Genomic DNA, 13,164 nt, shown 5'->3' on the forward strand with positions numbered 1-13,164 from the left:
CTCTCCTCAGGTCCCTCAGCTGGTTCTGTAGTAGGCCTTAATACATGTGGTTTAGACCTGTAGACTATCTCCTCTCCTCAGCTGGTTCTGTAGTAGGACCTAATACATGTGGTTTAGACCTGTAGACTGTCTCCTCTCCTCAGGTCCCTCAGCTGGTTCTGTAGTAGGACCTAATACATGTGGTTTAGACCTGTAGACTGTCTCCTCTCCTCAGGTCCCTCAGCTGGTTCTGTAGTAGGCCTTAATACATGTGGTTTAGACCTGTAGACTATCTCCTCTCCTCAGCTGGTTCTGTAGTAGGACCTAATACATGTGGTTTAGACCTGTAGACTGTCTCCTCTCCTCAGGTCCCTCAGCTGGTTCTGTAGTAGGCCCTAATACATGTGGTTTAGACCTGTAGACTGTCTCCTCTCCTCAGGTCCCTCAGCTGGTTCTGTAGTAGGACCTAATACATGTGGTTTAGACCTGTAGACTGTCTCCTCTCCTCAGCTGGTTCTGTAGTAGGCCCTAATACATGTGGTTTAGACCTGTAGACTGTCTCCTCTCCTCAGGTCCCTCAGCTGGTTCTGTAGTAGGACCTAATACATGTGGTTTAGGCCTGTAGACTGTCTCCTCTCCTCAGCTGGTTCTGTAGTAGGACCTAATACATGTGGTTTAGGCCTGTAGACTGTCTCCTCTCCTCAGCTGGTTCTGTAGTAAGACCTGATACATGTGGTTTAGGCCTGTAGACTGTCTCCTCTCTTCAGCTGGTTCTGTAGTAGGACCTAATACATGTGGTTTAGACCTGTAGACTGTCTCCTCTCCTCAGGTCCCTCAGCTGGTTATGTAGTACGCCCTAATACATGTGGTTTAGACCTGTAGACTGTCTCCTCTCCTCAGCTGGTTCTGTAGTAGGACCTAATACATGTGGTTTAGACCTGTAGACTGTCTCCTCTCCTCAGGTCCCTCAGCTGGTTCTGTAGTAGGACCTAATACATGTGGTTTAGACCTGTAGACTGTCTCCTCTTCTCAGGTCCCTCAGCTGGTTCTGTAGTAGGACCTAATACATGTGGTTTAGACCTGTAGACTGTCTCCTCTCCTCAGCTGGTTCTGTAGTAGGCCCTAATACATGTGGTTTAGACCTGTAGACTGTCTCCTCTCCTCAGGTCCCTCAGCTGGTTCTGTAGTAGGACCTAATACATGTGGTTTAGACCTGTAGACTGTCTCCTCTCCTCAGGTCCCTCAGCTGGTTCTGTAGTAGGCCTTAATACATGTGGTTTAGACCTGTAGACTGTCTCCTCTCCTCAGGTCCCTCAGCTGGTTCTGTAGTAGGCCTTAATACATGTGGTTTAGACCTGTAGACTATCTCCTCTCCTCAGCTGGTTCTGTAGTAGGACCTAATACATGTGGTTTAGACCTGTAGACTGTCTCCTCTCCTCAGGTCCCTCAGCTGGTTCTGTAGTAGGACCTAATACATGTGGTTTAGACCTGTAGACTGTCTCCTCTCCTCAGGTCCCTCAGCTGGTTCTGTAGTAGGCCTTAATACATGTGGTTTAGACCTGTAGACTATCTCCTCTCCTCAGCTGGTTCTGTAGTAGGACCTAATACATGTGGTTTAGACCTGTAGACTGTCTCCTCTCCTCAGGTCCCTCAGCTGGTTCTGTAGTAGGCCCTAATACATGTGGTTTAGACCTGTAGACTGTCTCCTCTCCTCAGGTCCCTCAGCTGGTTCTGTAGTAGGACCTAATACATGTGGTTTAGACCTGTAGACTGTCTCCTCTCCTCAGCTGGTTCTGTAGTAGGCCCTAATACATGTGGTTTAGACCTGTAGACTGTCTCCTCTCCTCAGGTCCCTCAGCTGGTTCTGTAGTAGGACCTAATACATGTGGTTTAGACCTGTAGACTGTCTCCTCTCCTCAGGTCCCTCAGCTGGTTCTGTAGTAGGCCTTAATACATGTGGTTTAGACCTGTAGACTGTCTCCTCTCCTCAGGTCCCTCAGCTGGTTCTGTAGTAGGCCCTAATACATTTGGTTTAGGCCTGTAGACTGTCTCCTCTCCTCAGCTGGTTCTGTAGTAGGACCTAACACATGTGGTTTAGGCCTGTAGACTGTCTCCTCTCCTCAGCTGGTTCTGTAGTAGGACCTAATACATGTGGTTTAGGCCTGTAGACTGTCTCCTCTCCTCAGCTGGTTCTACAGTAGGACCTAATACATGTGGTTTAGGTCTGTAGACTGTCTCCTCTCCTCAGGTCCCTCAGCTGGTTCTGTAGTAGGACCTAATACATGTGGTTTAGGTCTGTAGACTGTCTCCTCTCCTCATCTGGTTCTGTAGTAGGACCTAATACGTGTGGTTTAGGCCTGTAGACTGCCTCCTCTCCTCAGGTCCCTCAGCTGGTTCTGTAGTAGGCCCTAATACATTTGGTTTAGGCCTGTAGACTGTCTCCTCTCCTCAGCTGGTTCTGTAGTAGGACCTAACACATGTGGTTTAGACCTGTAGACTGTCTCCTCTCCTCAGGTCCCTCAGCTGGTTCTGTAGTAGGACCTAATACATGTGGTTTAGGCCTGTAGACTGTCTCCTCTCCTCAGCTGGTTCTGTAGTAGGACCTAATACATGTGGTTTAGGCCTGTAGACTGTCTCCTCTCCTCAGCTGGTTCTGTAGTAAGACCTGATACATGTGGTTTAGGCCTGTAGACTGTCTCCTCTCCTCAGCTGGTTCTGTAGTAGGACCTAATACATGTGGTTTAGACCTGTAGACTGTCTCCTCTCCTCAGGTCCCTCAGCTGGTTATGTAGTACGCCCTAATACATGTGGTTTAGACCTGTAGACTGTCTCCTCTCCTCAGGTCCCTCAGCTGGTTCTGTAGTAGGCCCTAATACATGTGGTTTAGACCTGTAGACTGTCTCCTCTCCTCAGCTGGTTCTGTAGTAGGACCTAATACATGTGGTTTAGACCTGTAGACTGTCTCCTCTCCTCAGTTGGTTCTGTAGTAGGCCCTAATACATGTGGTTTAGACCTGTAGACTGTCTCCTCTCCTCAGTTGGTTCTGTAGTAGGCCCTAATACATGTGGTTTAGACCTGTAGACTGTCTCCTCTCCTCAGGTCCCTCAGCTGGTTCTGTAGTAGGACCTAATACATGTGGTTTAGACCTGTAGACTGTCTCCTCTCCTCAGCTGGTTCTGTAGTAGGACCTAATACATGTGGTTTAGACCTGTAGACTGTCTCCTCTCCTCAGGTCCCTCAGCTGGTTCTGTAGTAGGACCTAATACATGTGGTTTAGACCTGTAGACTGTCTCCTCTCCTCAGCTGGTTCTGTAGTAGGCCCTAATACATGTGGTTTAGACCTGTAGACTGTCTCCTCAGGTCCCTCAGCTGGTTCTGTAGTAGGACCTAATACATGTGGTTTAGACCTGTAGACTGTCTCCTCTCCTCAGGTCCCTCAGCTGGTTCTGTAGTAGGCCTTAATACATGTGGTTTAGACCTGTAGACTGTCTCCTCTCCTCAGGTCCCTCAGCTGGTTCTGTAGTAGGCCTTAATACATGTGGTTTAGACCTGTAGACTATCTCCTCTCCTCAGCTGGTTCTGTAGTAGGACCTAATACATGTGGTTTAGACCTGTAGACTGTCTCCTCTCCTCAGGTCCCTCAGCTGGTTCTGTAGTAGGACCTAATACATGTGGTTTAGACCTGTAGACTGTCTCCTCTCCTCAGGTCCCTCAGCTGGTTCTGTAGTAGGCCTTAATACATGTGGTTTAGACCTGTAGACTATCTCCTCTCCTCAGCTGGTTCTGTAGTAGGACCTAATACATGTGGTTTAGACCTGTAGACTGTCTCCTCTCCTCAGGTCCCTCAGCTGGTTCTGTAGTAGGCCCTAATACATGTGGTTTAGACCTGTAGACTGTCTCCTCTCCTCAGGTCCCTCAGCTGGTTCTGTAGTAGGACCTAATACATGTGGTTTAGACCTGTAGACTGTCTCCTCTCCTCAGCTGGTTCTGTAGTAGGCCCTAATACATGTGGTTTAGACCTGTAGACTGTCTCCTCTCCTCAGGTCCCTCAGCTGGTTCTGTAGTAGGACCTAATACATGTGGTTTAGACCTGTAGACTGTCTCCTCTCCTCAGGTCCCTCAGCTGGTTCTGTAGTAGGCCTTAATACATGTGGTTTAGACCTGTAGACTGTCTCCTCTCCTCAGGTCCCTCAGCTGGTTCTGTAGTAGGCCCTAATACATTTGGTTTAGGCCTGTAGACTGTCTCCTCTCCTCAGCTGGTTCTGTAGTAGGACCTAACACATGTGGTTTAGACCTGTAGACTGTCTCCTCTCCTCAGGTCCCTCAGCTGGTTCTGTAGTAGGACCTAATACATGTGGTTTAGGCCTGTAGACTGTCTCCTCTCCTCAGCTGGTTCTGTAGTAGGACCTAATACATGTGGTTTAGGCCTGTAGACTGTCTCCTCTCCTCAGCTGGTTCTGTAGTAAGACCTGATACATGTGGTTTAGGCCTGTAGACTGTCTCCTCTCCTCAGCTGGTTCTGTAGTAGGACCTAATACATGTGGTTTAGACCTGTAGACTGTCTCCTCTCCTCAGGTCCCTCAGCTGGTTATGTAGTACGCCCTAATACATGTGGTTTAGACCTGTAGACTGTCTCCTCTCCTCAGGTCCCTCAGCTGGTTCTGTAGTAGGCCCTAATACATGTGGTTTAGACCTGTAGACTGTCTCCTCTCCTCAGCTGGTTCTGTAGTAGGACCTAATACATGTGGTTTAGACCTGTAGACTGTCTCCTCTCCTCAGTTGGTTCTTTAGTAGGCCCTAATACATGTGGTTTAGACCTGTAGACTGTCTCCTCTCCTCAGGTCCCTCAGCTGGTTCTGTAGTAGGACCTAATACATGTGGTTTAGGCCTGTAGACTGTCTCCTCTCCTCAGCTGGTTCTGTAGTAGGACCTAATACATGTGGTTTAGACCTGTAGACTGTCTCCTCTCCTCAGGTCCCTCAGCTGGTTCTGTAGTAGGACCTAATACATGTGGTTTAGACCTGTAGACTGTCTCCTCTTCTCAGGTCCCTCAGCTGGTTCTGTAGTAGGACCTAATACATGTGGTTTAGACCTGTAGACTGTCTCCTCTCCTCAGCTGGTTCTGTAGTAGGCCCTAATACATGTGGTTTAGACCTGTAGACTGTCTCCTCTCCTCAGGTCCCTCAGCTGGTTCTGTAGTAGGACCTAATACATGTGGTTTAGACCTGTAGACTGTCTCCTCTCCTCAGGTCCCTCAGCTGGTTCTGTAGTAGGACCTAATACATGTGGTTTAGACCTGTAGACTGTCTCCTCTCCTCAGCTGGTTCTGTAGTAGGCCCTAATACATGTGGTTTAGACCTGTAGACTGTCTCCTCTCCTCAGGTCCCTCAGCTGGTTCTGTAGTAGGACCTAATACATGTGGTTTAGACCTGTAGACTGTCTCCTCTCCTCAGGTCCCTCAGCTGGTTCTGTAGTAGGCCTTAATACATGTGGTTTAGACCTGTAGACTGTCTCCTCTCCTCAGGTCCCTCAGCTGGTTCTGTAGTAGGCCCTAATACATGTGGTTTAGACCTGTAGACTGTCTCCTCTCCTCAGGTCCCTCAGCTGGTTCTGTAGTAGGACCTAATACATGTGGTTTAGACCTGTAGACTGTCTCCTCTCCTCAGCTGGTTCTGTAGTAGGCCCTAATACATGTGGTTTAGACCTGTAGACTGTCTCCTCTCCTCAGGTCCCTCAGCTGGTTCTGTAGTAGGACCTAATACATGTGGTTTAGACCTGTAGACTGTCTCCTCTCCTCAGGTCCCTCAGCTGGTTCTGTAGTAGGCCTTAATACATGTGGTTTAGACCTGTAGACTGTCTCCTCTCCTCAGGTCCCTCAGCTGGTTCTGTAGTAGGCCCTAATACATTTGGTTTAGGCCTGTAGACTGTCTCCTCTCCTCAGCTGGTTCTGTAGTAGGACCTAACACATGTGGTTTAGACCTGTAGACTGTCTCCTCTCCTCAGGTCCCTCAGCTGGTTCTGTAGTAGGACCTAATACATGTGGTTTAGGCCTGTAGACTGTCTCCTCTCCTCAGCTGGTTCTGTAGTAGGACCTAATACATGTGGTTTAGGCCTGTAGACTGTCTCCTCTCCTCAGGTCCCTCAGCTGGTTCTGTAGTAGGCCTTAATACATGTGGTTTAGACCTGTAGACTGTCTCCTCTCCTCAGGTCCCTCAGCTGGTTCTGTAGTAGGCCCTAATACATTTGGTTTAGGCCTGTAGACTGTCTCCTCTCCTCAGCTGGTTCTGTAGTAGGACCTAACACATGTGGTTTAGACCTGTAGACTGTCTCCTCTCCTCAGGTCCCTCAGCTGGTTCTGTAGTAGGACCTAATACATGTGGTTTAGACCTGTAGACTGTCTCCTCTCCTCAGTTGGTTCTTTAGTAGGCCCTAATACATGTGGTTTAGACCTGTAGACTGTCTCCTCTCCTCAGGTCCCTCAGCTGGTTCTGTAGTAGGACCTAATACATGTGGTTTAGACCTGTAGACTGTCTCCTCTCCTCAGCTGGTTCTGTAGTAGGACCTAATACATGTGGTTTAGACCTGTAGACTGTCTCCTCTCCTCAGGTCCCTCAGCTGGTTCTGTAGTAGGACCTAATACATGTGGTTTAGACCTGTAGACTGTCTCCTCTCCTCAGGTCCCTCAGCTGGTTCTGTAGTAGGCCCTAATACATGTGGTTTAGACCTGTAGACTGTCTCCTCTCCTCAGCTGGTTCTGTAGTAGGCCCTAATACATGTGGTTTAGACCTGTAGACTGTCTCCTCTCCTCAGGTCCCTCAGCTGGTTCTGTAGTAGGACCTAATACATGTGGTTTAGACCTGTAGACTGTCTCCTCTCCTCAGGTCCCTCAGCTGGTTCTGTAGTAGGCCCTAATACATGTGGTTTAGACCTGTAGACTGTCTCCTCTCCTCAGGTCCCTCAGCTGGTTCTGTAGTAGGACCTAATACATGTGGTTTAGACCTGTAGACTGTCTCCTCTCCTCAGCTGGTTCTGTAGTAGGCCCTAATACATGTGGTTTAGACCTGTAGACTGTCTCCTCTCCTCAGGTCCCTCAGCTGGTTCTGTAGTAGGACCTAATACATGTGGTTTAGACCTGTAGACTGTCTCCTCTCCTCAGGTCCCTCAGCTGGTTCTGTAGTAGGCCTTAATACATGTGGTTTAGACCTGTAGACTATCTCCTCTCCTCAGCTGGTTCTGTAGTAGGACCTAATACATGTGGTTTAGACCTGTAGACTGTCTCCTCTCCTCAGGTCCCTCAGCTGGTTCTGTAGTAGGACCTAATACATGTGGTTTAGACCTGTAGACTGTCTCCTCTCCTCAGGTCCCTCAGCTGGTTCTGTAGTAGGCCTTAATACATGTGGTTTAGACCTGTAGACTATCTCCTCTCCTCAGCTGGTTCTGTAGTAGGACCTAATACATGTGGTTTAGACCTGTAGACTGTCTCCTCTCCTCAGGTCCCTCAGCTGGTTCTGTAGTAGGCCCTAATACATGTGGTTTAGACCTGTAGACTGTCTCCTCTCCTCAGGTCCCTCAGCTGGTTCTGTAGTAGGACCTAATACATGTGGTTTAGACCTGTAGACTGTCTCCTCTCCTCAGCTGGTTCTGTAGTAGGCCCTAATACATGTGGTTTAGACCTGTAGACTGTCTCCTCTCCTCAGGTCCCTCAGCTGGTTCTGTAGTAGGACCTAATACATGTGGTTTAGACCTGTAGACTGTCTCCTCTCCTCAGGTCCCTCAGCTGGTTCTGTAGTAGGCCTTAATACATGTGGTTTAGACCTGTAGACTGTCTCCTCTCCTCAGGTCCCTCAGCTGGTTCTGTAGTAGGCCCTAATACATTTGGTTTAGGCCTGTAGACTGTCTCCTCTCCTCAGCTGGTTCTGTAGTAGGACCTAACACATGTGGTTTAGACCTGTAGACTGTCTCCTCTCCTCAGGTCCCTCAGCTGGTTCTGTAGTAGGACCTAATACATGTGGTTTAGGCCTGTAGACTGTCTCCTCTCCTCAGCTGGTTCTGTAGTAGGACCTAATACATGTGGTTTAGGCCTGTAGACTGTCTCCTCTCCTTAGCTGGTTCTGTAGTAAGACCTGATACATGTGGTTTAGGCCTGTAGACTGTCTCCTCTCCTCAGCTGGTTCTGTAGTAGGACCTAATACATGTGGTTTAGACCTGTAGACTGTCTCCTCTCCTCAGGTCCCTCAGCTGGTTATGTAGTACGCCCTAATACATGTGGTTTAGACCTGTAGACTGTCTCCTCTCCTCAGGTCCCTCAGCTGGTTCTGTAGTAGGCCCTAATACATGTGGTTTAGACCTGTAGACTGTCTCCTCTCCTCAGCTGGTTCTGTAGTAGGACCTAATACATGTGGTTTAGACCTGTAGACTTTCTCCTCTCCTCAGTTGGTTCTTTAGTAGGCCCTAATACATGTGGTTTAGACCTGTAGACTGTCTCCTCTCCTCAGGTCCCTCAGCTGGTTCTGTAGTAGGACCTAATACATGTGGTTTAGACCTGTAGACTGTCTCCTCTCCTCAGCTGGTTCTGTAGTAGGACCTAATACATGTGGTTTAGACCTGTAGACTGTCTCCTCTCCTCAGGTCCCTCAGCTGGTTCTGTAGTAGGACCTAATACATGTGGTTTAGACCTGTAGACTGTCTCCTCTTCTCAGGTCCCTCAGCTGGTTCTGTAGTAGGACCTAATACATGTGGTTTAGACCTGTAGACTGTCTCCTCTCCTCAGCTGGTTCTGTAGTAGGCCCTAATACATGTGGTTTAGACCTGTAGACTGTCTCCTCTCCTCAGGTCCCTCAGCTGGTTCTGTAGTAGGACCTAATACATGTGGTTTAGACCTGTAGACTGTCTCCTCTCCTCAGGTCCCTCAGCTGGTTCTGTAGTAGGCCCTAATACATGTGGTTTAGACCTGTAGACTGTCTCCTCTCCTCAGGTCCCTCAGCTGGTTCTGTAGTAGGACCTAATACATGTGGTTTAGGCCTGTAGACTGTCTCCTCTCCTCAGCTGGTTCTGTAGTAGGCCCTAATACATGTGGTTTAGACCTGTAGACTGTCTCCTCTCCTCAGGTCCCTCAGCTGGTTCTGTAGTAGGACCTAATACATGTGGTTTAGACCTGTAGACTGTCTCCTCTCCTCAGGTCCCTCAGCTGGTTCTGTAGTAGGCCTTAATACATGTGGTTTAGACCTGTAGACTGTCTCCTCTCCTCAGGTCCCTCAGCTGGTTCTGTAGTAGGCCTTAATACATGTGGTTTAGACCTGTAGACTATCTCCTCTCCTCAGCTGGTTCTGTAGTAGGACCTAATACATGTGGTTTAGACCTGTAGACTGTCTCCTCTCCTCAGGTCCCTCAGCTGGTTCTGTAGTAGGACCTAATACATGTGGTTTAGACCTGTAGACTGTCTCCTCTCCTCAGGTCCCTCAGCTGGTTCTGTAGTAGGCCTTAATACATGTGGTTTAGACCTGTAGACTATCTCCTCTCCTCAGCTGGTTCTGTAGTAGGACCTAATACATGTGGTTTAGACCTGTAGACTGTCTCCTCTCCTCAGGTCCCTCAGCTGGTTCTGTAGTAGGACCTAATACATGTGGTTTAGACCTGTAGACTGTCTCCTCTCCTCAGGTCCCTCAGCTGGTTCTGTAGTAGGCCTTAATACATGTGGTTTAGACCTGTAGACTGTCTCCTCTCCTCAGCTGGTTCTGTAGTAGGACCTAATACATGTGGTTTAGGCCTGTAGACTGTCTCCTCTCCTCAGGACCCTCAGCTGGTTCTGTAGTAGGACCTAATACATGTGGTTTAGACCTGTAGACTATCTCCTCTCCTCAGCTGGTTCTGTAGTAGGACCTAATACATGTGGTTTAGACCTGTAGACTGTCTCCTCTCCTCAGCTGGTTCTGTAGTAGGACCTAATACATGTGGTTTAGACCTGTAGACTGTCTCCTCTCCTCAGCTGGTTCTGTAGTAGGACCTAATACATGTGGTTTAGGCCTGTAGACTGTCTCCTCTCCTCAGGACCCTCAGCTGGTTCTGTAGTAGGACCTAATACATGTGGTTTAGACCTGTAGACTGTCTCCTCTCCTCAGGTCCCTCAGCTGGTTCTGTAGTAGGCCTTAATACATGTGGTTTAGACCTGTAGACTGTCTCCTCTCCTCAGCTGGTTCTGTAGTAGGACCTAATACATGTGGTTTAGGCCTGTAGACTGTCTCCTCTCCTCAGGACCCTCAGCTGGTTCTGTAGTAGGACCTAATACATGTGGTTTAGACCTGTAGACTGTCTCCTCTCCTCAGCTGGTTCTGTAGTAGGACCTAATACATGTGGTTTAGACCTGTAGACTGTCTCCTCTCCTCAGCTGGTTCTGTAGTAGGACCTAATACATGTGGTTTAGGCCTGTAGACTGTCTCCTCTCCTCAGGACCCTCAGCTGGTTCTGTAGTAGGACCTAATACATGTGGTTTAGACCTGTAGACTATCTCCTCTCCTCAGCTGGTTCTGTAGTAGGACCTAATACATGTGGTTTAGACCTGTAGACTGTCTCCTCTCCTCAGCTGGTTCTGTAGTAGGACCTAATACATGTGGTTTAGACCTGTAGACTGTCTCCTCTCCTCAGCTGGTTCTGTAGTAGGACCTAATACATGTGGTTTAGGCCTGTAGACTGTCTCCTCTCCTCAGGACCCTCAGCTGGTTCTGTAGTAGGACCTAATACATGTGGCTACACTGCCACCACCTGGTGCTTTACCATACTCTCTCTCTCTCACACACACCTGCTTATGGTATAGCTTATGGGTATAAAGCACTGTAGACTGCACTAAAGCCAGGTTTTGTGTTGAGTAGAGAGCTGAAGCTGAGGAACTACACCCCAGAGGATGAAGAGCTGAAGGAGAGACAGGTCCCCAAGGCCAAACCTGTTTCAGGTGAGACATCTGAAGTGATGAGTTATCTCCAGAGAATAGCTTGGGGAAGGCACTGCTGTGGTGAGGATGTTGAGTACCTACAGTACCAGTCAACAGTTTGGACACAACTACTCATTTGTCTTTATTTTTACTATTTATAGAGAATACTACAAAACTTTAAAATAACACCTACGGAATCATGTAGTAACCAAAAAAGTGTTAAACAAATGAAAATATATGTTATATTTGAGATTATTCGAAGTAGCCACCCTTTGCCTTGATGATAGCTTTGAACACTCTTGGCATTGAAGAGCCAGTTTCAATTAGCATGTGTGTCTTGTTAAGTTGTGGGTTTTCTTTCCTTCTTAGTGTGTTTGAGACATTCAGTTGTGTTTTGACAAGGTCGGGTGGTATACAGAAGATAGCCCTATTTGGTAAAAGAACAAGTCAATATTATGACAAGAACAACTCAAATAAGCAAAGAGAAACCACAATCAAGCGCTATGATGAAACTGGCTCTCATGAGGACCGCCACAGGAAAGGAAGACCCAGAGTTACCTCTGCTGCAGAGGATACGTTCATTAGAGTTACCAGCCTCAGAAATTGCAGCCCAAATAAATGCTTCAGAGTTTAAGTAACAGATACATCTCAACATGAACTGGTCAGAGGAGACTGTGTGAATCAGGCATTCATGGTCGAATTGTTGTAAAGAAACCACTACTAAAGGGAACCAGTAAGATGAAGAGATTTGCTTGGGCCAAGAAACACGAGCAATGGACATTAGACTGGTGGAAATCTGTCCTTTGGTCTGATGAGTCCAAATTTGAGATTTTTGGTTCCAACCGCTGTGTTTTTGTGAGACACAGAGTAGGTGAATGGATTATCTCCGCATGTGTGGTTCCCACCGTGAAGCATGGAGGAGGAGGTGTGGGGGTGCTTTGCTGGTGACACTGTCAGTGATTTATTTTGAATTCACGGCACATTTAACCAGCATGGCTACAACAGCAGTCTGCAGCGATACGCCATCCCATCTGGTTTGGGCTTAGTGGGGAATATCATTTGTTTTTCGACAGGACAATGACCCAACACACCTCCAGGCTGTGTAAGGGCTATTTGACCAAGAAGGAGAGTGATGTAGTGCTGTATCAGATGACCTGGCCTCCACAATCCCCCGACCTCAACCCAATTGAGATGGTTTGGGATGAGCTGGACCGCAGAGTGAAGGAAAAGCAGCCAACAATTGCTCAGCATATGTGGGAACTCCTTCAAGACTGTTGGAAAATCATTCCTCGTGAAGCTGGTTGAGAGAATGCCAAGAGTGTGCAAAGCTGTCATCAAGGCAAAAGGTGGCTACTTTGAAGAATCTAACATTTTTTAAATATATTTAGATTTGTTTAACACTTTTTTGGTTACTACATGATTCCATATGTGTTATTTCATAGTTTTGATGTCTTCACTATTATTCTACAGTGTAAAAAATAAATAGAAACCCTTGAATGAGTAGCTGTGTCTAAACCTTTGGTGCTGTAACTACTACAGGATGCAGCTGTACATAAGACATGCTTTGTGTTGTTCCAGTGGAGGAGAAAGTGAAGGAGCAGCTAGATGCAGCGAAACCAGAGTCAGTCATCGAAGAAGTGGTAAGTTAGTGATCTTTAAATAGGTCAGATATCCAAAGCCCTCTGTGATAAGTTAGTAGATAGTCTACTGTTTTGATTAGTGTTCATGTTAAGTTTCCACCATTTTGAATACACGTGATCATATTTCCTCCGTAGGATTTGGCCAACCTAGCCCCCAGGAAGCCTGACTGGTAAGACATTTTCACTAAGACGTAATGCTTCATAGTAGAACAAGTCTAATTCTTGGTTCATTTCCATATGTCTTGTTGTTGTGGTCTAATATCCTGTTTCTGATTGAAGGGATTTGAAACGAGACGTGGCGAAGAAGCTGGAGAAGCTTGAGAGGAGAACACAGAAGGCCATCGCTGAACTTATCCGTGAGTATCTGTTATTGTATTAAATACAGCGGATGTTATGCTGGGACCAGATATGACTGGTCTGAACATGGAGTTAGTGACTGTATCAGACTATATATGACTGGTCTGAACATGGAGTTAGTGACTGTATCAACTATATATGACTGGTCGGACTGTATCAACTATATATGACTGGTCTGAACATGGAAATAGTGACTGTATCAGACTATATATGACTGGTCTGAACATGAAGTTACTGACTGTATCAGACTAATTGCTCTGTGGA

General features: G+C 47.4%; 1 protein-coding gene across 1 annotated transcript in view; it reads left to right on the forward strand.

Annotated features, from left to right (window-relative positions):
- The window catches only part of LOC149984347 (coiled-coil domain-containing protein 12-like), a 28,941-nt gene that overhangs the window by 14,937 nt on the left and 840 nt on the right, over positions 1 to 13,164 (forward strand). Inside the window, exons 3-6 of the mRNA XM_090220611.1 lie at positions 10,845 to 10,924; positions 12,482 to 12,543; positions 12,679 to 12,713; positions 12,823 to 12,899. Of these exons, the coding sequence (XP_090076737.1) occupies positions 10,845 to 10,924; positions 12,482 to 12,543; positions 12,679 to 12,713; positions 12,823 to 12,899 (254 nt within the window). The remainder of the gene's footprint in view (positions 1 to 10,844; positions 10,925 to 12,481; positions 12,544 to 12,678; positions 12,714 to 12,822; positions 12,900 to 13,164) is intronic.

Source organism: Oncorhynchus mykiss, chromosome 3 (genome assembly GCF_057628025.1).
Source record: "Oncorhynchus mykiss isolate SJ-2025 chromosome 3, ASM5762802v1, whole genome shotgun sequence".
NCBI classification, from domain to species: domain Eukaryota; kingdom Metazoa; phylum Chordata; class Actinopteri; order Salmoniformes; family Salmonidae; genus Oncorhynchus; species Oncorhynchus mykiss.